The sequence below is a fragment of the Triturus cristatus genome, chromosome 4_2 (genome assembly GCF_964204655.1).
Source record: "Triturus cristatus chromosome 4_2, aTriCri1.1, whole genome shotgun sequence".
Lineage (NCBI taxonomy): Eukaryota > Metazoa > Chordata > Amphibia > Caudata > Salamandridae > Triturus > Triturus cristatus.
The window spans coordinates 664,150,808-664,177,085 of NC_140586.1; the positions used below are offsets into that span (position 1 = coordinate 664,150,808).

General features: G+C 42.1%; 1 protein-coding gene across 13 annotated transcripts in view; it reads right to left on the bottom strand.

Moving 5' to 3' along the window:
- NFIA (nuclear factor I A) overlaps positions 1–26,278 on the bottom strand; it is a 775,047-nt gene that overhangs the window by 201,797 nt on the left and 546,972 nt on the right. For all 13 annotated transcript variants that reach the window (XM_085602454.1, XM_085602465.1, XM_085602464.1 and 10 more), the window contains exon 4: positions 23,188–23,262. In XM_085602454.1, the coding sequence (XP_085458580.1) occupies positions 23,188–23,262 (75 nt within the window). The remainder of the gene's footprint in view (positions 1–23,187; positions 23,263–26,278) is intronic.

A 26,278-nucleotide genomic window follows, 5' to 3' on the forward strand; every position in this document is an offset into this window, starting at 1 on the left:
TAAACCTATGTCAAAAATGTTGTTACAGCCCTGAACATTTTTTCAATTGAATTGTGATCTCTCAGTATTGACTGGTCAAAACAAAAGGCTATTAAAAAAAATTTAAAATCAAAAACTTTGCATGCCCTTTTCCAGTGTCTATGGTTTCTTTAGTTGCGCCTTAATAGTCCTCACTGATTCTGTGATGAGGAAAATGATGCGGTCATGATCTGTCCAGTCACAAGGGATGATAGATTCCAGTTGGATGGTATATTCCAGTTTGTGTTACTCTTGGCAATGATAAGGTCCAGGGTCGCATCCTTGTTGTGTGTAGGACTGTCGTAGAATTTAGTCAGCCTGTGGGCAGCTACGAAGGTTTTCACACTGCTGACTGCTACTTCATTAAGGTCATTACCATGGAGGTTAAAATTACTGAGGAAGATCTGGGTGCAGTTTTTCCTGCGTTGGTTGAGATGGTTTCCATGATTTGTTCTATGAATGTGATGTCATCTCCTGGTGGATGGTAGATCATGTGCAGTTTACAAAGTGGATTGTTGTTACTCAAAATATCAATGCGTGTTCACATGAGAATAGGTCAATGGAATGTGACTGTTTCACTGAGCAATACCTTCACCTGGTCTATTGGGTCTATCTAGTCTTATGATGTTGTGGTTAGGTGGGACTAGTAATTCAAGGGTAGGAGTGGGGGGGCCATTTAGCCATGTTTCAATCAGGATTAGTAGGTCCAGCTCATGTGCAAGGATGAGATCTGCGATGTCCGCCACAAGTCTCAATACCGATCTGCAGTTCAGCAGCATGCATTTCAGGTGAGGTTTGATGTTAGTAGAGGTAGACTGAGTGATGGGCACTTGCTTAAGGCTAGACTTGTTTACGGCTCTGTGGTTGGACCTTGGTTCTCTGTGTGGGTATGTAAGAATTGTTTGGATTTGTTCCAAATCAACTTTGCTAACGGAGTAAGCAGAATATATGGGTGGAGGGAGTGAATGTCACTATCAGAAAGAGGATCATTCAGTCTGATGGCCCAAGTATAGGCATTAGGGTAGGGTTGCTTCTCCATCTCAGGAAGGGATATGCACAGGTTGTTGAGGTCACGTTAGCTGTGGTGTGTGATGGTGTAGTAGCTGTGGTTGTGTCTATTCTTAACAGGAGTTTTTTTGTTGAGCCAACTATTATGCGCCAACTCTGAGGTGATGCTTATTAGGCTTTATAGATCTGCCTTAATTAGTTATAAGTAAGTAGGTAAGGCTCCCTGTTTTCTGTTTTTACTGATTTTAACTGATAAATACAGACAGAAAACATTTATTTTCTTGTCTTTATTTATTTTTAAATGTGGATAAAAACGGAAATTGGATTGCTTTTTGAGTAATTCTAAATACTGTCTGCCATGACTGCCAGGCCAATAGATGTGTGGATTGATTGATAGATAAAGGGGTTAATATAGAAAGGAATTTTAGTAAAGAGGCTTTACCAGCAGTAGATATGCACAAGGTTGATACTAAAATTTGCATATTTTCATATAAGTGCACTGATTTATCTTCTGCAGGTGTTCACAGCACTGAAACCTGGCTGACATTCAAATATGAGTGCATATTTATCGGTTAAATAAATGTGGAAATATACTCATTTCAGCTTAATTTTTCAACAAAACCCCAAATAAATATGGATAAATACAGATAAAATTAGCAAAAAATAAATATGGATAAATACAGACGGAAATGGCAAAAAAATAAATACCATAAAACAGGGAGCCCTAGTTATGTCATGTGTATTCTTGATAAGTCTGGATTCTAGTGAGGTGTGAGAACAAGTGGTCAAAGTTTGGGTAACAAGGCCATGAGATGGTGGGGTACTCAAGCCTGTGGTGTTAGAGTGCTGCTGGCCAGGTAGAATCAGCTGGGTGGAGGTCTGGTTATCAATAGAATAAGGCATGAGGAGGGGAGGTGAAGAGTTTGTGAGCTGGTTGGGTAGCACTGGAGTATTATGGGGTATGATACCGGTTGTATTTGGGTTATCGGGCATCGAGGGTGACATCGTTTGGTACAAGGGGAGTGTCCGGTTCGTCTGGGTGATTGGTTATTTCCAAAGCTGTGTGTCTCAGTGATCACTGCTCTAGAGGTGAATTAAGCATGTAGACTACTTTTGTGATTCATGGATAGGTACTCTGATTCCACGGGTGGTGGTGAGGAGTAGGTGTTGGGTGTGTTGCACACCATGGGGCAGTATGGGGTCAAAGGGAAGGGGTGTAGTGCTTAATGTGGGTAGGGCATGATAGGACACTACTGGGGGTTCCTGTAGGACGCCTGACCAGTCAAGACAACCATGGGAGGGAAAATAGTAATTACTAGTTATAGAATCTTTGATGATAGTGAAGGATTAGTCAAAAATGTCTAGGTTGTGTTTTGAAAACAGAATGAGGATAATCCCGTTATTACATAGGAAGGTGGTAGTTTCAGCTTTGCAAGCGAGAGAAGGGCTTCCGAGAGTCTAAGCCCATGTGGGATTTTCCTAGATGTAGTGATCCGGAGCCCGAGACAACGCAGCTTTCCTCCATTGTGCTCTTCTTTTAGTGTAGAATATAAGATCTTTATTCTAGCTCCTTTTTGAGCAGAAGTAAGGGTCAGAAATTAGTGTTTCTGGGTGGGACTTGAGAAATCTATGTTTTAGGCTCTTGGATGCGCTTTTAGTTATATTGGGAGGATATATAATTCTAAAGGAATTGAAGCCTACCTCCTTCAATATATTGTCGGATGATCCTGGGGGGTTGGTTTCCATGTTTGATCAAAAGAAAATAAAACCAACTCAGTGGAAGGGGTTGGGTGGGCTAGACTTATTTTTGCGGATAAGAGCCTCTTTTAATTTCGCTGAGTCAGAGACAATACTACCTGATTAAGGGGTTCATCATGGTCATGCTGAAAAGCAACCCTGTTTACCAAGTCCAGATTAAAGGATTTATAATGGTCCTAATGGGAAAATTATCACATTTATCACATGCGCCAAGGGTAACAGGGACTGTAAAACCTATGTTCGCTAACAAACATTAAGGTGTGGAGGTGGTGAGGAAAATGTAATTACCACATGTGCTTAATATGCTGTGGAGGACCCAGCTGGAAAAGAAATGTCAGGATTCCAGCCACAGCTCACCTCTTTTGACTATCACAATATACTAGCATGACTCATATCATTCCTCCCAACACTTATGAATGAACAAACGTCTTGTACCCTGACCTTTCACCATATTTCATGCTTTAGGTAATAGCTAGCTGCAGCTGGTGTTTCCCAGTTTGTTTGAAAAGGCTTAATAGCTTTTACAAATCTTTTACCATGCTTATGCAAGGTCAGGTTTCAGAAGCCATGGAAAAATCCAGAAAATCCACCAGAATAAGCATCAAGCAACCAGCATAGATGACCTCAACGTGAACCTTCCGAAAGACAGCCCTCATCAAATTAACCCCCTGTAACTGTTACTTGATATTAGCAATTAGAATGTGACCTTTGTGAATATTCTAAAACACATTTTAGAAGACAGCATCATCAAATTAATCATCTGCACCTGTTCCTTGCTATTAGCAATTAGAACTCAACCTTTGTGAACATTCTAAAGCACTGTCTAGAAGGCAGCCTCATCACATTAATTATCTGCACCTGTTCTTTGTTACAAACAATTAGAATGTGACCATTATGAGCGTTCTAAAGCACTCTTATTTAAAGACAGTGCACGCTTGGCATCTTCGCCTGCCACTTACGCATCAACAGACTTGATTTTACTACGCACTGAGCTCAGTTGCAACATCGTGCTGCAGGTAACCAGTTTTTTTGTTCAACTTGTACATATTGTAAGCAGGGCTCTGCCAGAGAGGACTTGGGTGAAGCTAAACCCGTCCAAATTTGCTTGTGGATTTTGATTAGGCCTGGGCAAAAATTTCGTTCCGTTCGCGGAAATTGCGATAATTTGACATTTTTGCGTTCCGCGGAGAGCGCGAAAATGTCAAAAATTCCGGTTTCCGCAGCTTGGCGATAATTTGTTTCTTGCTCGCGCTGTAAAATAATACATTCTCGCGCGCGCGCGATCGCCTTACCTGAATCCCTGCGTTCGCCGACAAGTTTTCTTGATCCGGTCGCGTTCTCCATGAGATGTTGTATTGTTTTTAGCCATTTGCGCTGTCTCGCGACAGTTCGCGCCCGCAGTGACGTCATGCGCCGCGCGATCACGTCTTTCTTCTTGCGATCATGCACCGCGAGAACAACTCAAAACAAGATGGCCGCGCCCGCAAGCAACCACATGGGTAAGTTGGCGACCCGCAACCATGCAGAAAATCTCGCGAACATGCCGGAAAAAAACTTCCGCATCTTCGCGATATTTCTGCTTGTTTGCGATAATTTTAAACATTCTCGCGATAATTTGCGAAGGTTAATTCCGCAAATTCCGCCCACCCCTAATTTTGATGCTGAAATCATACTCGCTATAGTTTAGAAAATGTTGATAAAGGAGCCTCTACGAACAATTTAAATGAAAACAAAACAGCAACAAACCTAAAGGTTGGTTGAGGTTTGAAAAGCTTTTGTGAGGTGATACCTTAAGAAACAGAGTTAATACTAGACTAAAGCCTTATTATTTGCTTGTTTATAGGTACCATATCTGCCTGTACCATTCTTCAGGCTGGTGTGAATGCCTGCTGCAGAGTTGCTGTTGAGTAGACGAGCCACAGCATATTTGACTCCACATGCTCTCTCCATTCCAGCCCCCTTTCCCCTGGGATTTGCCACCGGAGCAGTGTCTCCTCCAGTAAACGAGGGCAAGTCTCGGGAGGATTCGGGAACTAGCATCGCTGCCCCATTGGAATCATCTGGGATCCAGGTAGTTGGCTTATGACAAGAAAAGTGGAAGATGTTTAAGTTATAAAGTGTATTATACTCTAACCACTGCAAAATGGCCGCTCATTTACATGAGACCAAGGAGGGAGGAGCTCCATCTTGTGAGTGAACCCTCGTCTCAGGGGATGGACAGCTAGGCAAAATGGATGAATTACCACCCTCTCTCTAGATCAACATGAATCCTAATGCACCCAACTACTAAGGAATGATAAGTGAATGTCAAAGAGATCATGAGATACAAAGGAAAATGTGGCGTTGACCTCATCAGTGTGAACGGGGCAAGCAGAGCAATATTGAGGGAACCACAGCAGGTGTCGGCAACTGGAACATGGAAAGTGAAGGAGCAATCAGGCTCCCGCAACAAAGAACCGACAACTCGCCAACTAGTAACATTATACTCACTGCAAACCACGTTGGTGGCCGGTAACACCACCAAGGAGATGGGGTTGGCACCGCCAGAGAGACGACTCCTGTGCTGGAGGCAGCCCGTCGAGTGTAAAATGGAAAGCATGTTGACCGGCTCCCACTGCAATGTAAGGCATCTGGCCAGACCTGCAACAGTAGTCAGCCCCGCACTGCGTAGCAGCAGAGTCTAGTTAACCCATTGAGAGCAGGATCAGACCGCAGGAAAGTCGCAAGAGCAGTAGAAAAGATCACTACCACAGCGGGGCTTGGAGGGCCTAATTCCTCTATTCAACGTCCACACCATCTGAAGATTTGCACCGTGAAACAGCCTCGGCTGGTTACCCCCTAGGAGCAGCGACAAACCCTGGGATGGTCACTAGGTGATTAAGATACTACCAGAGTGAGGCTTGTAGGGCACACTCACCACAATTCTCAGGCATCACCACAAAATGCCAGTCACAGCAGTAAGGAGTCCTCAGGCAGGCAGAAGGCGAGGATGGTGAACGAGTCAATCGCTGTGTTCGGTTCAACAGCAGGTGAGGTGTGCTAGATTGCAGTCGAGTTACAGCCAGAGCAGAGCAACTAGTGGGCACTCACCCAGCATCATTGACCTCGCTGCAGAATGCCGGCCTACATTCTGAAGCCGACATCAGGCAGGCAGCAGGTGAGGGAGGCAGGCAGGTCTATCGTTTTGCAGTACGATTCGTAAGGTATCATCAAAAAATGTATCAGAAAAAGAATCCAGTTCCAACAATAAGAGAACCAGAGTGGTCCTTGTTGCGTATGTGGCTCATAGTGCAGTGGATGATGGAGTATAAACAGGGATATATACCGACTGGCGATTTCCAACCCAGGAGCTTCTCACATAAAGCTCAAATTTTAAAAGTGTTAAATAGATTTTGGGGCTTCACATTGAACGCTACCTTTCTCCTGAATCTCTGAAATGGCCAAAAATTGTGAGTTCAGTATGTTATTCGGCATAGAAAATATGACTACTAGATATTGACCACACTTTATAATTTGTGTATATGTGATTTTTAATGGGTGCAATTATTATCGCAGACTGGAATTTACTGCATACGATAAATTTCCATTTAGAAGGGCGTGGGAAAAAAACATACATTCTTTATAAAGAAGGTTCTGGATTTATTGGCTGTGCTAAATTTTTAACATTTACTGCAAAACTCATAATGAGCTTGTACGTACTTGGCACATAATTTGACTTGCTCACATTCTATGACAATCAAATCAGAACATGCAATACTCCACCCCTACCTTTCACTCATAACTGAGATGGGTCCTATGCCTTTTTCACTAGGGATACTTAACCTTCCAAGTCCATCACCATATTATTGTGGCGTGTAACATTTCCTTTGAGAATAACGTTTTTTAGGAACATATAGAGTTCGCAGGTGCCTTCTAGACAGAAATGTTCTTGGGAAGCAATGGGGCAGAAAGTTTTAATAATAATGCAATCTGTAAAAAATCAAGTAAAACGTTTTAAGGTCATACTGAGCCAATCACCATCACTCTAGCATCCCACAGTGCTAGAAGATCAAACATCCTGTATCGAAATTTGCCATTTATACCTCTAATCTGCCATGGAAATTGTCCTAAAATCTTAGTTTTGAGTTGATCAGCTAATCGTCATGACTGATGGCTGCTGAAAAAGACCACTGGTCAACCATTACCACCAAAACCTTTTAAGTAACGGGCTCTAGTATCAACAAGTTATCAGAAATAAATCCAAGCATAGACATAGTAGAAGTGGGAATCTTATTTAGTAATGTTTCAGCAGTAAAACAAATTTCCTATCTCAGTACTATACATATGTATCACCTTCAGGCTTGCAACCTTGAATAAAAGTAGAACACGATGTCAGAACAAATCAGTTGCTATATCTAATATACTTCTGGTTCCTGCTAGAATGTCCTGGCATTAGCAGCATATCCCAAAACCGTGAGTGTACTTACATGCACAAGCCTTCCATGTAAAGTTAAGCTGAAAGGTGTTCTGATCAGGAAACCACCAGAAAAGTATCCTAGATCCTAAAAGCAATTGGCATCTAAGGATTAAATTAAATGTCAGTCTAGGTTTGTCTCATTAACTCTTAGGGCCAGCTGTGATCTTTACACTGGCCAAGTTTTAGCATAATGTGGGTTCTAAAATTTGTAGACAGGAACCAGAGAAACCCACATAATGCCGTATTCTCCCCAATTACATGGTTTGGGGTGAATGACAGACTGAATCTGCTTGGCCATATAGTTTACTTATCCAGCTTAGTATTTGGAAGTGGCTGAGAGTAATCAAGCCCACTGCAGCCTCTAGTAATTACAGTCTGATGCAAGCTGTTTCATAGTAATTATTTGGAACCAGCTCCTAATTAGACCCTCCTTTCCCTGTTTACAAGCTCACTGTTTTACAAAAACTTGTTCAATATAATTCTGTGCCATATTAATGAGTATCCATTGCATGTGAAGCCCTCATATTCCTGCAGAACCTCTTCCTATTACATTTTTGCAGTGCTGAATCATGTCAATAAACTCCTAAATTGGCACACCTATGTATTTGCAAGATTATTAAATGACTTTGTATCCATAGAGGATGCACACCATATTCTGCTATATATATCCTGTGATTTCATAACCACAGCCTGCGTCTCCCCAAAAAGATTTTTTGATGTATATGGTACTGCAATAGTGATGATTCCATCACCTTTTGTGCTTTATCTATAATATATAATAGGAGAAAATTAAAATAAATAACTAAATAACTAAATGCCTTCTTTTCAAGGGGAACATAGTAGCATTTGTTCTTCATAAACAGTAAAATTATTTCTAAAATAGTTTGGGCTCCAACAATCATATATCCTGGACCTGCGTTCTTTTCTGGCAAAACTGCTCTTTACAAAAGGTTTTGATTCCACTGAACCGGTCTACCTGATAGTATGCTCATTTATTTTTTGTATTCCTGCATCTGGCTTCTTTCACAAGGATGCCTATCGCTGTGAATTCATATGTCACACTGATCTGCAGGGCAGTGCCCGTCATCCTCAGTACCTATGTTGCATGGGTATATGGTCGTTCAGGGTTTCTGTGCCCACTGCCTCCACTGGGGGCTACAGTATGAGCTTTCCTGTTATTCGTACTACTATGATAAACTCAGTGAGTGCTTTCTTTCAATCCTGCCGTGTTACTTTTGCTTTGCTGTTATGATACTTGCTTTTTATATATCGGCTAGACAGCACATGCGCTGTCTTGAAGAGACATGATCTATGTACTTTGTAGGCTTCAGACAGCCAATAGACTTCCCATTTGTTGGCTCCACTGTCTCACTCTCCTTAGTCTTTCTCCCAATTTGTCGATGGCATTGATCAATCATGCCTCTTCCTGTGTTTAGCTGTCCCCGAACGCATGGATCAATTACTACTACCCATCAACTGCTCCTATTTTAGGAACTGTTTTAAGAACTATTTTTTTCTTTGTTCAAGAGCACTTAACACGACCGGTTGTGTTTTTACTCTGTTTCTGTAAACAGGCCTGTAAATCTTGTTCTTATGTCGTCACATTTGCTGTGCAAAAAAACATCGAGGTCAAATGTCAGACGCTGTTTTCAAACAGTGCCTGTTTACTTTGCTTTTTTTCTGACTTCAAAGTGAGACAACTTCACTGCTTGAGCCGTCCCCTCCCCTTATCGCTGCTTGCCCCTCCGTCCATCATTGCTTGATACATAAGCTACTGAGGCACGGACGGTAGATTGTGCAGAGGCAGGTTATTATTAGTATTTTTTGCAGGCGAACGCTATCATCCGTATTGTTCTAGCTATATGAACTTATATCTTAATGCTCTTTGCCAGTAGTCTTGAGTGTCGAGACCTCCCTGTTTATTTGAGCCGTGCAGTGTCACTCAAACAAACAGGCTGCGGAGCCCCAACCATATCCGCGCATGTGAACAAACACCATATTATTTAACCATCCATCAGACCAACTGTGACCATCTGAGCTATTCAATATCTGTGCGGAAGCCTAATTGCGCCCGTGAGTCAGGCAGCCACCACCTTGCCCGACTAATTAGGAGCTGCAACAGTTTTTAATTTTGTGAAGAGAGGGTGGTTGTGTGTAATCTTGCCAAAAGTGGCTGTTACTTAACACATTATGATTTAGGCCTCAGAGTAGACCAGGGTGCATGTGCCGACTTGGTTGCCGATTTCACATAGCAAGCATTCCCGCTACCGGCGAAATTGATGTCGGCATGGCATCCTGTAAGATCTGCAGAAAAAGAAGAGATGCTTTCACCCTCCTATTGAGCTTGGAATTCCTCCTAACATTGTCCCCAAATGCGTGGCTCTCCATTTGTTTCCTGTTTCGCAGCTTGAGCTCAGTACGACATTGTTCAGCCCACTTTATGGGAGCTAAGTTATCATAGAGTTTAAAATAATTAATTTGAAATAAACAAATCTCACCTAACAATTTAAGAAAAACTTGGGAGATAAAACAACCGTGAGCAAGGTTGAGTCACCCCTGAGCAACTGAAGCGCATCTCATCCACAATTGCATGTGTTCCCTCCCTGGACTGAATGCATTTGTTGCTTAATTGCCTTCATGTTAAGCCCTCTGCATGTGATGCCATAACAAGCAAGCCTATGTTCAAATTGACTCTTCTCAACTGGAAATTAGTTTATACTTATCAATTTATGTTTTTTTTTGTTTTTAAAGAAAACCTTTTCCCCAGTTTATATACAAGGGGATCAATTATTTAGAGCAAAATGTTAGCAGTTAGGGTTCCACAAGATGGCAAAGTTATTTATACAGCACATATTCTCTGTTTGTTGGAATTCTGTGGGCCCTTGATGCTAGAAGAGGTTGGAGTTGGAAAGAGCTGCCACATCACAGAAATCCACGCAGCATAATTCCACTAAACACAACACATTTAAACATCTCATAATGCCACACCACAAAATTCAGCTACACAAACTTACAATTCACACCATTATGCTTCATGCCACATAATCACAATCCAATAAATTCAACTTCACATATTTCCGCTCCACTCTAAGCCATATAATTCCACTTCACATACTACCACTCCATGCAACATAATTCTACTCCACATAAATCAACTCCAACCTACATAATTACACTTCACGCCACATATACACTCCACCTACATCTACTCAACTCCAAAACACATAATTCCACTCCACAAAGTTCAACACGTCACATAATTCCACAACACATAATTCACACCACATAATTAACACCATGCCACATAATTCGTCTCCACAACATGCCACACAATTCCACACCATACAATTCAGCACCACACAATTCCACACCATGCAACATATACACAACATATAATAATACTCAAAACCACATAATTCAACTCCAACTAATTACACTCTACTCAATACAACATAAATACATCCCACATTTACCCACTCTATGCCACAAAACAAACCACATTAATACACTCAACGCAACATAATTCCACTCAACATAATTTCACTCAGTGCCACACAGTTCCATGCCACACAATTCAACTTCACACAAGTCCATTCCACACCACATAATTCCACTCCACAACACAACTTCACAACACACACCCTATATTCAATCCATAACACAAAATTCAACATCATGCTCCGAAATTCAATACCACACCACATGATTCTACTCCACTACATGCCACTCCACAACACACAATACCACTCCATTTAATTAAACTCCATACCACACAATCCCTCTCCACAAACGTCCAGTACACTCGATACTGCATAATTACTAACCACATAATTCTACTGCACACCATGCCACATAATTCCACTACACATAACCCCACACAACACCACATAATTCCACAGCAACCAATTCCAATCCAATCCGTATAATTGCAATCCACACTAAATACATCCACTCCATAACAGATGGCTGAAAGACATTGACAACGCCAATAGCTCTTTCATCGTTGAGACCTATTGGCTTTGCCAATGCTTGTTTTCTGATGCCCTCACATGTAAATTATCTGTTTTTTCCCTTGAACCAGGTCAAATTTAAAGTGTCACTGGCCTGTCTGTGGCCTGGTCATCATGATTTGTGTGGGCTATCCGGGGAAGGTTTCTTTTGCATCTTTCCATGTCATGTTGTTTGTTACCAGCTCTGTTGCCGCAAGCCTAGCAGCACCTGTGTCTGCCAATCACTCCTTGCATGTGTGCAGACCTCACGCTACTCTCCCTCGTCTGCTTCCATTGCTGTGGGTTTCATGTGTTTCTCTGTAGCGTTTCCAGGACCTAAGAGAGCTAATGTTCCAACAGGACACTTCCCTGAAATGTAGGTTAGATGTGCAGCAGAACATCTCTGTATAGTTCATAGATGCCTTTTTATTACGATGTGCCGTAAAGTGATGCATGCTGTTTCTCTCTTCCACTGTAAAGTTCAAGACAGTATCAGAAAAATGACTGTATCACTATAAATAGAGATGCGTTTGGCACCAGCAGGCAAGGTAGCGCCTTGTATTCTTCAAAAGCTTATTAGGTTTTAATTTGTCCGACTGTTGCATAGTGCTGTGTGACAAAAATGTCTATTTTGGCTAAACATCGTTTGGACTCCATATGCAATTTACCATCTGAATCCCAGCATCTGTCATTGCATCATGCCTTCTTAGTGTCAATCTTGGTGAAGCAATATTCTAACTCTTTCGACAATCCCCTGCAGAAATGTATCACGACGCAATGCCCTCGCAGTAGCTACCTTTACTTTGAGAGTCACTGAGGAGACAACTTTGCGCCACAATGGTGTCGGCATCGTACACTCCCTGCCAGAATGGCTGTAGACAGAGAACAAGGCTACCGCATTCTGCACCTGCAAGCACTGAGAGCAGATTGTCTCCCTGTAACTATAGTTCCCAAAGCTTTGTGGTGTAGAAATCTTACTGCTACTACCTAGAATGCCACAGCAGGAAAGATTCAGCCCAGTCCTTATTTCTTGCATTTCACCACCCGCTACCCGGACTCCACTAGCCATTTGCAGTGGCCGTCAACGACATCTCTCTGATCTGGTCACCAAAAGATTTTTTTAAGTATCTCGGACGTCTCATGGGAAGGTAAAAAGGAGCAAGGTAGTATTTCAGATAAAACACAAGATTTGTTGATCTACCACTGCAGTTAAGTTACATTCTCAGCCGCTTTGCTATACGTGCTAAAAGGTCCTCCATCTGGATTTCCCTTCCACAGCAATGAAAGCCCAAGTAGTTGGAAGCTAAACAGACATAAGTACACAAAATTCTGCAGGACTGCATAACCAGAGATAGGCTGAACTACCTTTATGCTTTGGATCTCGCGTGTTAAAAATCACTATATATTTCACGTAGGAGGCTATTGCCTTAAAAGACATCCATATAGTGAAATGATTATACGTTAACTACACATCAGCTCTCTTTATATTATTTCCAAAGACCTGTCCAAATCCCTTCAATATCTAAACAATACATAACAAACAATATCAAATCTCAACCAAAAAAAAAAATAGGCCTTACTTGATATGGACCAGTGTCAGACAGACCAGTCCAAGGTGATGAAAAATTTCACCTAGAAGAATCTCCAATTATGTAAGAAACAACTCCATTTGTGGTATAGAACAGTTTCCATGCAACCACCATCAATATATCCAGTATACAGCGTTGAAAGTCTTAAAGAATGACAAACAATACAATATCATGGAACTTATGAAACAATGCAGTATTTACTGCCTAAGTTAAAATACACACGTTATAAACTACCGATCGCCATGCTCTATATTGCCAAAGAGAGGAATCAATTGTTTTGGTTGGCCATACTCCACAATGTCACAGAGAATTGTATTAAATGCGGTCAATAGGGAAATGGGCAGATGTGTGGCACAGTCTCACCTCCTAATGTTATTTTCTCCCTAGTTCAGAAACGACTTATCGTAAGTACCCACATGAAACTATTATCTAGTATAGGTCTAAGAAGTATAATGTAAGAAAAAGAATTCCAATGTCCTCATGGATCCATTTCTACAATTGTAATGTACACTTTCATAAAATATTAAAAACCTTAGTTCAAGTATATATACTGAAACTGGATAACAGTTCCACATTCAAAAGAGGAGAGAATGTCTGCTGTGTTTTTTTATTTTTATATATAGTTGGCCAGGAAATTCATAAAATGAAGCATTGCACATGAAAGTCATTATCTTTTAGAAGTACTGTCAGCAGCAATTTGAGATTGGTATTGTTTATCATAAACTTTGTTCAATGAGTCCCTTGCTGGCATAGAATGTGCTACGGCATGTGATAAGAGACATGCCACAAGAGGAGTTGGTAAGTTATTTCATTGTCCTTTGGGTCCGTTTACAGTTTTAGTCTGTTGAATCCCGGATTGTAGTTTCACTTCATATATTTTCTATGAGAACCTTATTAACTTTGGCGCCATCTAAGTCATAAATACGAAGCCTCAATCCAGAATATAAAAGTGTAATTGTCTGTCGTCCATATGTACGGCTCAGGTAACCTGTAATGTGCAAAGCGTCCCGCTTCATATGGAGAGGTCCTCTCCATACTAAACGGGACACTTTTGCACATTACGGGTTACCTGGCTTGAGGCTATGTTTTACACAAGAGCACACCAGTTCTTCATTTATATATAAGACAGTTCCCGCTCATGTTCTGGAAGGCAGACTTTACATGGACCAGAATAGCACTTTTCAACTCCCCAAACCAAAACAGGGGATTCTGGAGTTCATACGTGCTTGTTAAAGTTTAACGTTTTAGCCTTGAAAAAGCCGTCTACACAATGAAACACGTGTCGGCTATCTGCATCTACGCTACAACTTCACATCAACAATATCAAGAGTTTTTACATAATTACACTTGTATTAGGACTATATCACCCTGTCCATTGTGTTTGTTTTTGGTGCTGTGTCTATGATTAAACTGAACTGACAACAGGGTCAGTTGAAAACGTACCAGATGCTGTGCTCTGTACTTTCGTTTTTTGATTCCAAGTGTATATGGATGATCTTTTCCTACACAGGGTAATACTGGTTAGGTGGCACAGTGTTTACATTGAGCACGCTTATACATGTAGATTCTAAATTATTGAAAACATTATGGAGGTGCTGACCTTGTCTATATTACCAATGCCACTTGTTTCTAGAGTGTTTTGTGATTAGTTAGTGAATGAGGTACTTTACAATATAAGCATGCAAACTACAAATTCAGTGTGTAAGGCTTAATTACTACCACAGTTACTAACAGTTATCACATGGACTAATTATCATTTTTGCAAATAAATTGCTACTTTTAAATACTCTACAAATTTGTTTCTCATATTATTATAACCAGCACATTCAATGCAAATATGTTTCGATCCAGATCTCTATTCACTTTACCCGGTGATTTGAGCTCTTGGCATGATACACCAATTCATTATTTGCTGTGGCCCTGTATTCATTTACAACATATTTACTATGTACATTCACAGTCAAAATGATAGATCAGTATCTAATGGACACATATATAACGTTTTCTACACCCCATCCTATTAGATTTGGGCTCATGGTTTTAAAGTGCTGGCACAGAACATCTTGACTCAAATGTCAAGCAGAACAGCATCATCTCAGATTCTGACAACAATTTAAAGTGCCATGATACTTATCCTATATGAACATGTGCTCATAAAAAATTACAACAATAAAATCCAGGCTTGCTAAAGGTAATCTGAGCAGTCTAGTCCTTTACATTCCAACACGGGTTGGTTATTATTAGTTAAATTGCCATGCCCAGGAGGCAACAGAAGGTTGGTTTTATAATTTTCTCAAGGAAGTGGGAGAATCTCTTTGTTTTCAAAAGAGGCTCTCATGAACTGAATGAGACTGCAAGACTTGTAGGCTCTGCTCAAAAACGACCTAAACAATTATTACTTGAACCTCACATTTTCAACCATGATCAGTCGTATTGGTGAGAGCGACTTGTGAATCCACAGTTAAGCATTTGGCTTTGGTGAGCTCTTCAAGACAAATTATATTTAGCTTTGTAATCACCCAATGAATGTTCTCAAATATGAATAGTGCAACAGAGAGCTGCCCCCCAAATGATCAGTTTGGGTAATATGTGATAGCTTGACTCTAAAAACGGAGTGTTTCAGAGTCAAGTTTAAGGTCTTTCCTCCCTTTTCCAAGTGGTCTTATGAATTCAAACAAGGGAATTTGGCATCGAAATCACTCTCCTCACCATTTTCTTTGCTTCATAAATTCAGGATAAATGGGGGTTGCAATTCTTCTAGTTTTGTTATGTTTAATTCTCAACCATGACATTTTAAAAATTGCCAACCTTGTAGCTGTAACTCCAGATCCGTCTGCTGGGAGTTTTTTTTAAGAGATCTGTTTAGCATATAGATTACCTTCCCATACAATGTCCTAGTAAGGGAACTCTTATTTCCAGTGTCGGGAGGAAGGTAATCGTTTGTAGCCTCCTAGAAATAGTTTTTCTAAAAACACCGACCCAAATACAACTAGAATTTCATGCATGCAGAAAAATCAATACGGTAAGCCGCTATTTTAGCCAGCACTTCAAGCCAGAAGCTAAAACCATATTTCAAATTATGGACCCACTTCACAAATGTAACATGGCCGAAAGATTGTTTATGGATGAAAATGAAAATGCCTCAATTTTAGTGTGCACATGATTTACTACAGTGGATTTCTAAGCTACAGGTGTAGAGAAATCTTCGGTAGTAAATCCCACAGAAGGGGTGGCAACTGGGCATTTAGAAAGCATGATTTGCCTTGTATGTTGGTGAATACCAATAAGCGTACGTTTATGGGCAAACCCCTACACACCCTGGGAAATCATTGGAAACGTACACTTCCAGGATGGGAAGAGGACCAGATCACCCCAAGATAGGGTGGGGTTTAGAGAAAAGTAAACATGTATTTCCATTAAACAAAAAGAAATGTGTATTTGCACACCGGGATCTAATCCTCCTGGGCTCAAATTCAAGCTATGTAGCTAAAAGACGAAGTGATATGCTAGACTCTAGCATATCACGTTGTTTTTTTTGCTCCTGATACATGCTCTGTTTTTCGGCACATAACTGTGCTATTACAATTAAGCCATTAATGGTCCATACTGAATTCCATTTGCTGTCCTGCGCTACTCCCACAAATCAAGATAAGCATACCAACCTAAATATGAGCTTCCAATTTCCAATTAATTAGCTTTTATGCCGCATTTTAAAACCTTACAATTTGGATTGTTTTTTTATTTATAAGAATTTTTTTCAATCTGATGATATTATTTAATTTTATAAACAGATGCGGACCCCCGGACTCTTATTATTACTATTACATCTTATAAAGTGCACAGCTACCCCAGGGGTTTTCCCAGCAATAGATCCAGTTAAGATGAAACCAAAAAAAGCAGCCCAAGTGCTAAAACAGCCAGGTCTTCAATTTCTTGCGAAACTCAGTAAGGGAAGAGCAGCTTTGCAGTGTTTCAGGCAAGTTGTTTAAAGTAGGCACCAGGTTAAGAATCTTAGGAAGGCTAAGTCGGCCCACAGCTTAAGAATCACTGTCCTATAACACTGGTCCTCATACTTAACCGGACTGAAGTGGAGTTCCTCCTCTGACCAGAGCGGTCGGTCTGTGTGACAAAATCCATTCCTTTTCTTTCTGGTCTGGTGCAAAGAACAAGCCAATATCAGGTGTTGTGGGGTTTCAAAAATAATCCCACGTGGACACAGGTCTATTTTCATATCCTATTTGCCTGTGATCACTCTCAGTCACAACCTGAATTTGCAAACTAAACTATTTCTGTTTAAATATTAGCGGGCCTGTATATAGTCTTGTTAAGTATATAGTTTGGATAACCCATCAAAGCCCCTATAGTTTGCCCTTTCCATTCGTGCAAGAAGAATGTATTACTAGGTATGAGAAGCTTAAGACTCCTTAATATTGGTGCGTATCGAATGATACCAGTCGCCCTTACTGGTCAGGTTACACTCCTTCACATCCTCCAATCTGTTTTCATTTCAGCACCAGTGCTGGTCTCAAGTCTCATAAACACGTTTTTTTGTGTTAATACTTCGCCTGTTAATCCAGGCACAGCTAGCTGTGGCATTAATATGTTTTTGAAGCCCCTTAGGCAATTTAGAGAAAACGTCCATGTTGTCTGATTACAGCTTGTCCCGTATACATGCCCTGTGAGGCTCCTCAAAGGCTTCTAAGCAAATGTCCAAATTTCGCAGTTTTAACTTGATGAGTCGTAATGACAGAGGATGTATAGCTACTCCCACATTTTCTGTAATCAAGTTGGTCCAGTGCCATTCCCAATACTTATTTTATCGCCTTAATTATGGTACAAACAGCTAAACTCTATGGCTGACAAGGAACCCCAATACGTGTGGGTTGGCTGTGCCAGGGCATATAACCTCTTCGAGCCATTCATACCTATCAAGCCATATCTCAAAAACAATTCTGGCAGCCACATCCCACATGTTTTTATCTCCAAGTCTGCCACACCAGAATGTGTGGCAGATGTGCAGTGTGCTCTATCCTCTAGAAACTTATCAGTCCATAGCGTTCATTGCTTTTTAAATTGTTTATTCCTGCATCGACCAGCGATATCATCATAGTAAATTCTGATCTTGGCAGTCTACAATTATAAGGTGAGCCAAGGGTATTCTAAAGAGACCTTTGACTTTGTCCACTGCTATGTTATGGAAACTAACTCATGAATGTCTTTTTTCGTTGGTGCTGCACTGAACCAAAAGGCGACAATTCAACTGATAGCACTCTTTGGTCTCTTTCAGCTTGAGAACACAAAATCCTTCTCTTTCCTCTTTCTTCAACAATGTGAAGAACTTTCCAAGCTCCAGAACAGGGATTGCTTCTTGTTTTTTCATTTTTGTCTGATACAAAACTAACGGTGAAGAAACCATTCTCTTACTTTACCAGAGCAGTAGACAACCTTCAAAGTCCTCTTTTGGGGTGCTACTCCATTCCCTTTAATTACATGTTATGATCTGCATCTTTGGTCATAGATTATAGGTGTGTATGCCTGCATGGTGCACTCATATAAGTCATATTTGTCAGTCTTTGGTGGAAGTGGCAGTCGAAGCCTCAGTGAGCACTAGTGGTTATTACTGGACATGGCAGTAACCCTTTGACACAATATGCACAACTTTATTTAATGGTATCCATCTAAATAACTGAACTAAATATGAACAACTTCATTTAATGGTGTCCATCTAAAGCCCAAGACAAAAAAGGATTTGTAATATACAGGTAGAAAAAAAGAGAATTTCAGGTAAGAATAGTCTAAGCCCCTTGCAGGTTTGAAAGATAGAGTTATATTGCTTTTGTAAGGTAAAAAACACACAACTGAAGGATGCTTACCCCTCATCAGAAAGCAAGGGAATAACTAAGAGGGCTTAAAAACATAAAAGGAAAGGAAAAATGCAATACAATCGCAATAGCTTTTACTGAGTTTTTCTAAAGCACAGACATTCAGTTAGAGTCACCACCAAATTTAGTTTAACCACAAACTGCATCCAAGCAACTAAACAAATGACTATTACTACATATACAAAGTTTCAGAAAAATTGAATGACACGTTTATACAGTGATTTTTACTCAAAGATCATTATTTTCCAAGGAAGGCTATTGCACTTACTGTACCAAACAATTACTGTACACTATTTTACTGTGTGTTAGACATTAAATTCCCAAGTGCTTCTTCTATTTCTTTGAACCAGCCAATAAAACAACTTTCAATATAAGCAATAATATATGATACTTCTTATTTCTCCTCTTTTCTCCAATGCCTATTCCAAAATAATTATTGAATGTAAATGCAAGTGCTTTAATAGAGAGTATTGCAAATATGTCCGTGACATAACTGCATTCTTCTTACGTTGCCCATGTTTGATTATGTCCTGGCTCCAAGACCTCCATCCCCAACATTACATACTTTATTATAAGTGTTTTTTTGTTTAACTTTGCTTTTATTGATTTTACAACAATTTCTAGTTTACAGTGTATTTTTATCTTTTCCGTGTTTGGTCCTCAGTATTAATACAGATCATGGCGTTATAAAAATAAATCCCGCCTTTACTACTTGCACATCAGTCAGCTTCAACCGGTACAGGGTTCTTGTCCAATAATCGATTGGACATCATAATATACTGCTTAACTTACTTAATATGTAGTCAACATAACATAAAACTGAATGACCCACACCCGGAACACTTGCAGCGCGCCCATACTCGTCTTCTTGTATTATATCCGCAATTCCCCCCCCAAACACGCACCCGACCCAACATATCATTTCATCTGTGCTTTTTGTTTACTCAGTCACCCAATCCCCGTAATACATAATGAATACCAGACAGATGATATACCCTGTAAAGTGGGGGCTAAGTATATACTCCTAAGCAGGAAGGCCAAATATGCACGCCCGTGTCCGTGTAGGATGGCCAAGCGAGGCAGCGATCGCCTCCCGTCCTCCCCGTCTTATAAGCCTTCGACACTCATATGCCCACTATCAAGTGCGGGCGTTCCCCGTGGCGACTGCGGGCGGTTACGCCAAGCTATACGAAAGTCCAAAAGTAGCACGTCCAACGCCGCGGCTAGCGGTTGCTTATGCAGTCCCCTAGCATCCTCTCGCTTAAGAGCCACACTTTCTGCCTGCACCCAGCAAAGTAGTAAATGGTACCAGGCCTCTGCTGTTGGGGGATCCGGAGATTTCCAACAGCGTGTGAGCACCCTCTTGGCGAATATGTGTCCCAGGTCTATGTACCTGGAAGTCACCTTGTGTTTTTTGGATCTGGGGTAAAGACCCAAGACACATTGTTTCCACGTCCAGTTCAGCTCCCGCTCCGTGCACTGAGCCAAACAACCGGTGACCATGCCCCAGTAGGTACGGATGGCGGCGCATGACCACAGCATATATAGTAGGTCTGCTCCTATTTCATCGCATCTCGCACATCTGGCATCAGTGCGATCAAAATATCTATTTATGCGCTCAGGTGTTAGGTAAGCTCTGTGAATAATATAGTATTGTATGAGCCATAATCAAACGTTCCGAGGTATTCGCACCGGGCTCTCGAGAATATTTTCCCAATCCCTGTCCGTGGTGGGCCTCTGCAAGTCTGTGTCCCATCGGGCTCAGTGGGATAGCAGGTGCGGCGCCGTGTGTGTTCGGAGGGACTCCGCAAACCACTTGGTTAGGTGTCTTCCTGTGCCCAGCTCGTGCAAATACTGTATAGTTAAGTGGGTGGCATCGCCCCACAGCGCGCCTAGTGACCGAACTATTGCGGTATGCAGGAGGAATTGACCTTGTGGCAAGTCCGAACTCTCGGCTAGGTCTGCAAACGGGAGGAGCAGCCCATCATTATACAAGTCAGTCAGCGTCTGCACCCCGGCATCAGCTCAACGCGCAAGCTCTGCACTGGTTGATTGCTCGGCGCAGTCTGGGAGTACCCAGGATCGGGAGTGATGGCGCGTATGGCGCAACACCACGCGTGATGTATAGGCTGCGCCGGTAACATCGATATGCCACCTCCACCAAGAGCTGTAGAGGCTCACTACCCGTCCGGCCCGGGTAAACCAATGTTATTATCTGGGCCTGTGTGAGCTCAGGTTCCAGTGTCGCTGTGTCCAACAGCTGACATGCACCAATCCAACGCGCCACCCACTGGAGCTGCGACGCTAAATAATATTGCTCCAAATTGGAGAGTGAGAGTCCGCCCCGGTTGGTCGGCTGATACATTTTCATTTTAGCTAGTGACACTCTACTACGTGTTCCACGCCATATGAATCGCTGCACGTCCAATTCCAGAGCTTTAAAAAACGGTGGTCTAAGGTGTAACGGCAAATTTGTAAAATGGTAGAGAAGGCGCGGCAGTACCACCATCTTGAGTAGTGCAATCCTGCCCATGACTGTCAGTGGCAAGGTGGACCAAAATTTAATTTGCGCTCGAATCGCTGTGAAAGCTCGGGTCAGGTTCCCCTCCAGCAGGTCTTGTGTGTCTCTATAAATCAGGATCCTCAGATACAGAAACGCCTAGGTCTGCCAATGGACACGCCTGCCACTGATAACTAGGTGCAGATTGGGAGTAGCTACTGCGAAAGGGTATAAGCACGACTTGTCCCAGTTCAATTTCAGGCCTGACACTGAAGCGAACTCAAGAAGTGTGGCTTCAATCACTGCATGCCCCTGCCCCACGTCCCAAAGATAGATCATCAGGTCGTATGCATATAAGGAGAGGGCATGTATACCGTCCCCCAGCGGTATTCCCCATTCATCCTGTGTGGCCCGAAGTGCCACTGCCAATGGTTCAATGGCGAGCGCGAATAGCAGGGGGGAGAGCGGGCAGCCCTGTCTCGTTCCCCGCTCAATGGAGACGCGCCCTGAAACATACGGGCCTGTCTTGACTCTGGCCGTGGGACACGTATAGAGCAGCATGACAAAGTTCAAAAAGGCGTCCCCCAGGCCGTAGCGACGCAGCGCAGCAAACAGAAACCCCCACTCCAGGGTGTCAAACGCCTTCTCAAGGTCTAACACTAGGCACCCAGCTTGGCACAAGACCATTCTGGTCCACATGCACTAAATGCGGCACCAGGGAGGCCAGCCTACCAGCAAGTATTTTTGCGAGGATCTGATAATCAGAGTTGAGTAGTGCCAGCGGGCGATAGGACCCCAGTAGTTCCGCACCTCTGTGCGGCTTGGGCAGGGACACCAGTAGGGACTCTCGAAGTGTATCCGGAAGAATGCCCTTCTCCTGGGCACTTTGGTAGATTGCAAGTAGGCGCGGCGCCAGAGTCCGTGCATAGGCTTTATAATATTCAGCCGGGTAGCCGTCTGGCCCCGGTGCCTTGCCGGTCGCTAAGAAGCCGATGGCCATCTGCACTTCCGACACTGTGAGCGGCTCATCTAACTCAGCATTTTGGTAATCTGTGATCTGGCCCAGGGGTAGAGGTGCAAGGAATGCGTCCACGTCCTCTAATGTCATGCAGCATATCGACTTGTAAACTCTAGTGTAGTGGCTGGTGAACACCTCATCTATGTTGTGTTGTGTACTAAGTGTCACCCCCTCCGCAGACCGAAGTTTCAATATAGGTGTCCGTGTGGTTTCCTATCTTATTATGCGCACCAACAACCTGCCCGCCCTATCTGCCGCTGCGTGCGTGCATGCGCGCCACATGGGAAGCATAATTCAGGCAGCGCAGTCGCTCCATCGTCTCAGCATGCTGAGCGCGCTGCGCCTCTATGTCATGTTGCACGTCATCGCCCTGCGCCAAGTCAGCCTCTAGCCGAGTCAAGGTGTCTTCAATGCTTTTCACTTTGTCGTCCAACTGCTTCCTAATGTTCCAACTCAACCCCATACTGTGGCCTCTTACTACCGCCTTGCATGCTTCCTATAAGGTGCCCGCATCCTCAACAGACCCTTTGTTGTTGGCGAAGTATGCCTGTAGCGCCGCGCCCACCGACTCTTTAAACACAAACTTTATTATAAGTGTTTATGGAAATACCATCTCCAGCAGGAAACCACATCACAGCCTTCGATTTCCCTAACTGGAGTCCAACGCAGGCCATTAAGAAATGCTGCTCTTTTGCTAATGCTCTTGCCTCCAGCACGGATTCCTGGCAATCATCAGAATTTGGTATTTTCAATCAGCAGGTGGAATGAGCTTGGACCCTGAATGTCGGTGTTGGTAATAGTAGGACTTTGCGTGAATCCATCCTGAACCTACTGTTTAGCATCCAACATGCTAAGCTACATGACCAGGACAGTTGATAAATGTACATAACTGCGAGAGGAAGCACAGAGAAACATTTCACCCAAAGTTTGTTGCAGGCTGATGGAGAACAGACTTGCTGAGATACTTACTTTGTGACACTCTCACAAGCTCAGTCACGCTGAAAACACCCGATGTAACAAAACTGTCCTGGAAGCCCAGATGTCCTAAAAGCAAATGAAAAATCAAGTATGGTAATTAGTAGAAAATCTGATCATAGTTCTTAAATAGCATACACTAATTTTAATGATCAATTTAATGATGGCTTATGGAAATGGATAGCCAGAGGCAGACATGAGCTGCACTCCATTGGCTATCATAAGGATTGAATTAGGTCTAGGAATGCTAAAATATTAAGGGCTGGCGGATGCCCTTAGGTGGCCTGCTTTGTGGGCGGCAAACCTGTAACTGCCTTATTTCTATAAACAATGAATTCATTATATTGCAGTGAAAAAGAGGAATGTTTCCTCCCTGCCTAGCCCATCCACACACCCTCACAAACAAGGGAAACATGCAAGTCCAAATACTTATGGAATCTGACATTTCTAAAAATTACTTGCATAAGGGCATCTGGAATATTCAACACTGAAAAACCTCAACAGGAAATCATAAAGGACATTTTGACTAAAACGTTATAACCAAAATGACTTCCTAAGTGAAATATAAAAATGTACTTTGGGATTTATTTCAAATGTTGTTTTTTGTGAAACATATGATCAGAATTATCTCTACCCTTTCATTAAAAAGTTAAGCCAGTAACCTGTGCTCGATATTGACTATGGCAAATTGTGGAAAGATTAGGCAGGACACTGTTAATCACAAAAAAGACACAATTACAGTAACATTCACTCTAAATCTATGTCTAAAACTTGCATACTGGCATTCTTTGTAAATAGTTATTGCTTTTTTATAAAAAGGGAAAGACATTGCCAGGAAATTCGTCAAACTGCAAGAAATACACCCAAGCATGCCTATTCTCCCCCTAACTGTTGAGCTTCAACACGATTTTGTCGTTTTGACAAAAGGGTATACCTTGCTCCCAGGTATAACTTCCTTTAAAAGCACAAAAGTAACAGTAAACACCACAAACTATAAATGAGTAACTGAGATAGGAGAGAGCACAAAGGGTAAAATGATATGTGTGTGTGTTATAAAATCTCGAGCATCATAGTTTTTGGAGGGCAGCAATGTCGTTCAAAACATTTTTAACATTTAAGCATTTGTCACAAAAAAGATTTCTTGTAAACAAAAGGTCAGAAGGTCAAAGCACCAAAAAATAAAGGAAGACTTGCTTTTCTTAAATTCTCACCAGATCTATATGAATTGGTATGTGCACCCACAGCTGCTGCTGTTTAAATATGAAGAAATGTATTCCCAAACTTTGCAGTGCCAGCTACTGGGGTGCAGCCATGGGCTCACAATTCACATAAAAATAAAGCTCGTCAGAAAACGTTTTAAAATGCCATAAGTGATTGAATCACCAGCAGTAAGACAATCCACTCACTTACTGTTATGTGATTCAAGTGTGTCTCTAAATAGAATTCTCTTTATTAGCTATACACATCTAACAAATGCTTGGAACTATTAAGCCTCTAAGAAGACCTTTTGCCACTGATCCCATCCTGTATTACACTCACACCCATATGGAACTCTGCATGGCCCAAGGTGCAAAGCATATTCAATACAGGTGAAGACCTGTTAATAAGTTCAGAAAAAGCAACAAGGTGATGGATGGAATGTTGAATTAATTTTAGCCACTGGCAATCGCTCGGACCACATTCCTGTCCATTGTTTTTTGCCCACCATGCTACTCTATACATCGGCATATCAGTCAGTACCAGCCCTGCTCCTTATGGGAACAGTCCATCACTTACTGCCAGGCAAGGCGCCCTCCAGAAGGGACCACAAGCAACCCAAGACTGGTTTAGAACTACTTAGGTCTCATCAGTGAGTTATAGCTCGAGTTGTTTCTGACAGTGAGAACTTGACCCATGTCTCTGCATGTCTGGTGCACTTGGGGCGTAAACTGCAACAACATCACGGTGATGGATCTAAATGCTTTAATTAATCTCAGTCAATGAAAATCACCTGGGGCCGTATTACAGTCCAATTGTTTCTTACCCACTGTGCCACTCTAGATAAAGGCCCGCCTTTTACAAATCAGTACTGACATGCTCCTCATGAGAACAGTCCTTCCCGAACTGCCAGACGAAGCGATGTCCAGAAGGGACCACAAGCAACCACAGACCAGTTTTGACCTAATAGGTCTCATCAGAGAGGTGTAGCTTGAATTCTATAGCACAGTGAGCACGGGACCCATATCTGGGCATACTGATTGCAATTAGGGTGTAAACTTGCAACATCAACAAGGTGATAGAAGGAATACTTGAAATAATCTCGGCCACTGGCAATCGCTTGGGCCTCATTCCAGTCCCTCTTCTAAGCTACACCTTACTGACGAATTCCAATCAGGGTGAAACTAGTCTTGGGTTCAGGTCGGACCTGGCCTAGCAGTTCAAACTGGACTGTTCCTACTGGAGAGGGGTCAAGACTAATTTGCATATAGATGGGTCCAAACTGAGGTGGCACTGTGGGCAAAAGAATGATGAATTGAAATACTGCGCGGAGTGACTGCCAGTGGTTATACTTATGGAAGCTTTCCTTCTATCACCTTTTGTGTGTTTGACATAAGTATAAAAAGGCATCATTATAGCTCCCCTCTTCCACAGAACCCCACTTTCTTTTGCTGAACCAGAATAAACATATGCAAAACTCTATTTTCCACTATATCAAAACATCGGATGTCCTAAAAATACTGGCCAATTATAGACCAATCTTCGACTTCCCCTTCCTCCACAACATCATGTAAAGAGAGACAATAGAACAATTTCAAAAATATGTGGAACTTCAACATCTCCATTACCACCAATCTGGGAGAGGCACTGACACAGCACTAGCTAATACGAAAGAACAGCTTTTTCACCCTAGATGAGTATAAGAAAACCACTCAGCTTCTACCTGAATTCTCTGTGGCCTACAATATGTGGAACACACAACAAAAGCTGAAAAGGTTTGACCAGTCGACAGAAATATGTGACCTGTGCTTGAATGGGTTCCATCATTTATCAATTGCAGGCAAAGAGTCAGAATTGGATTTACTGGATCATTCAGAACCTGTCATAT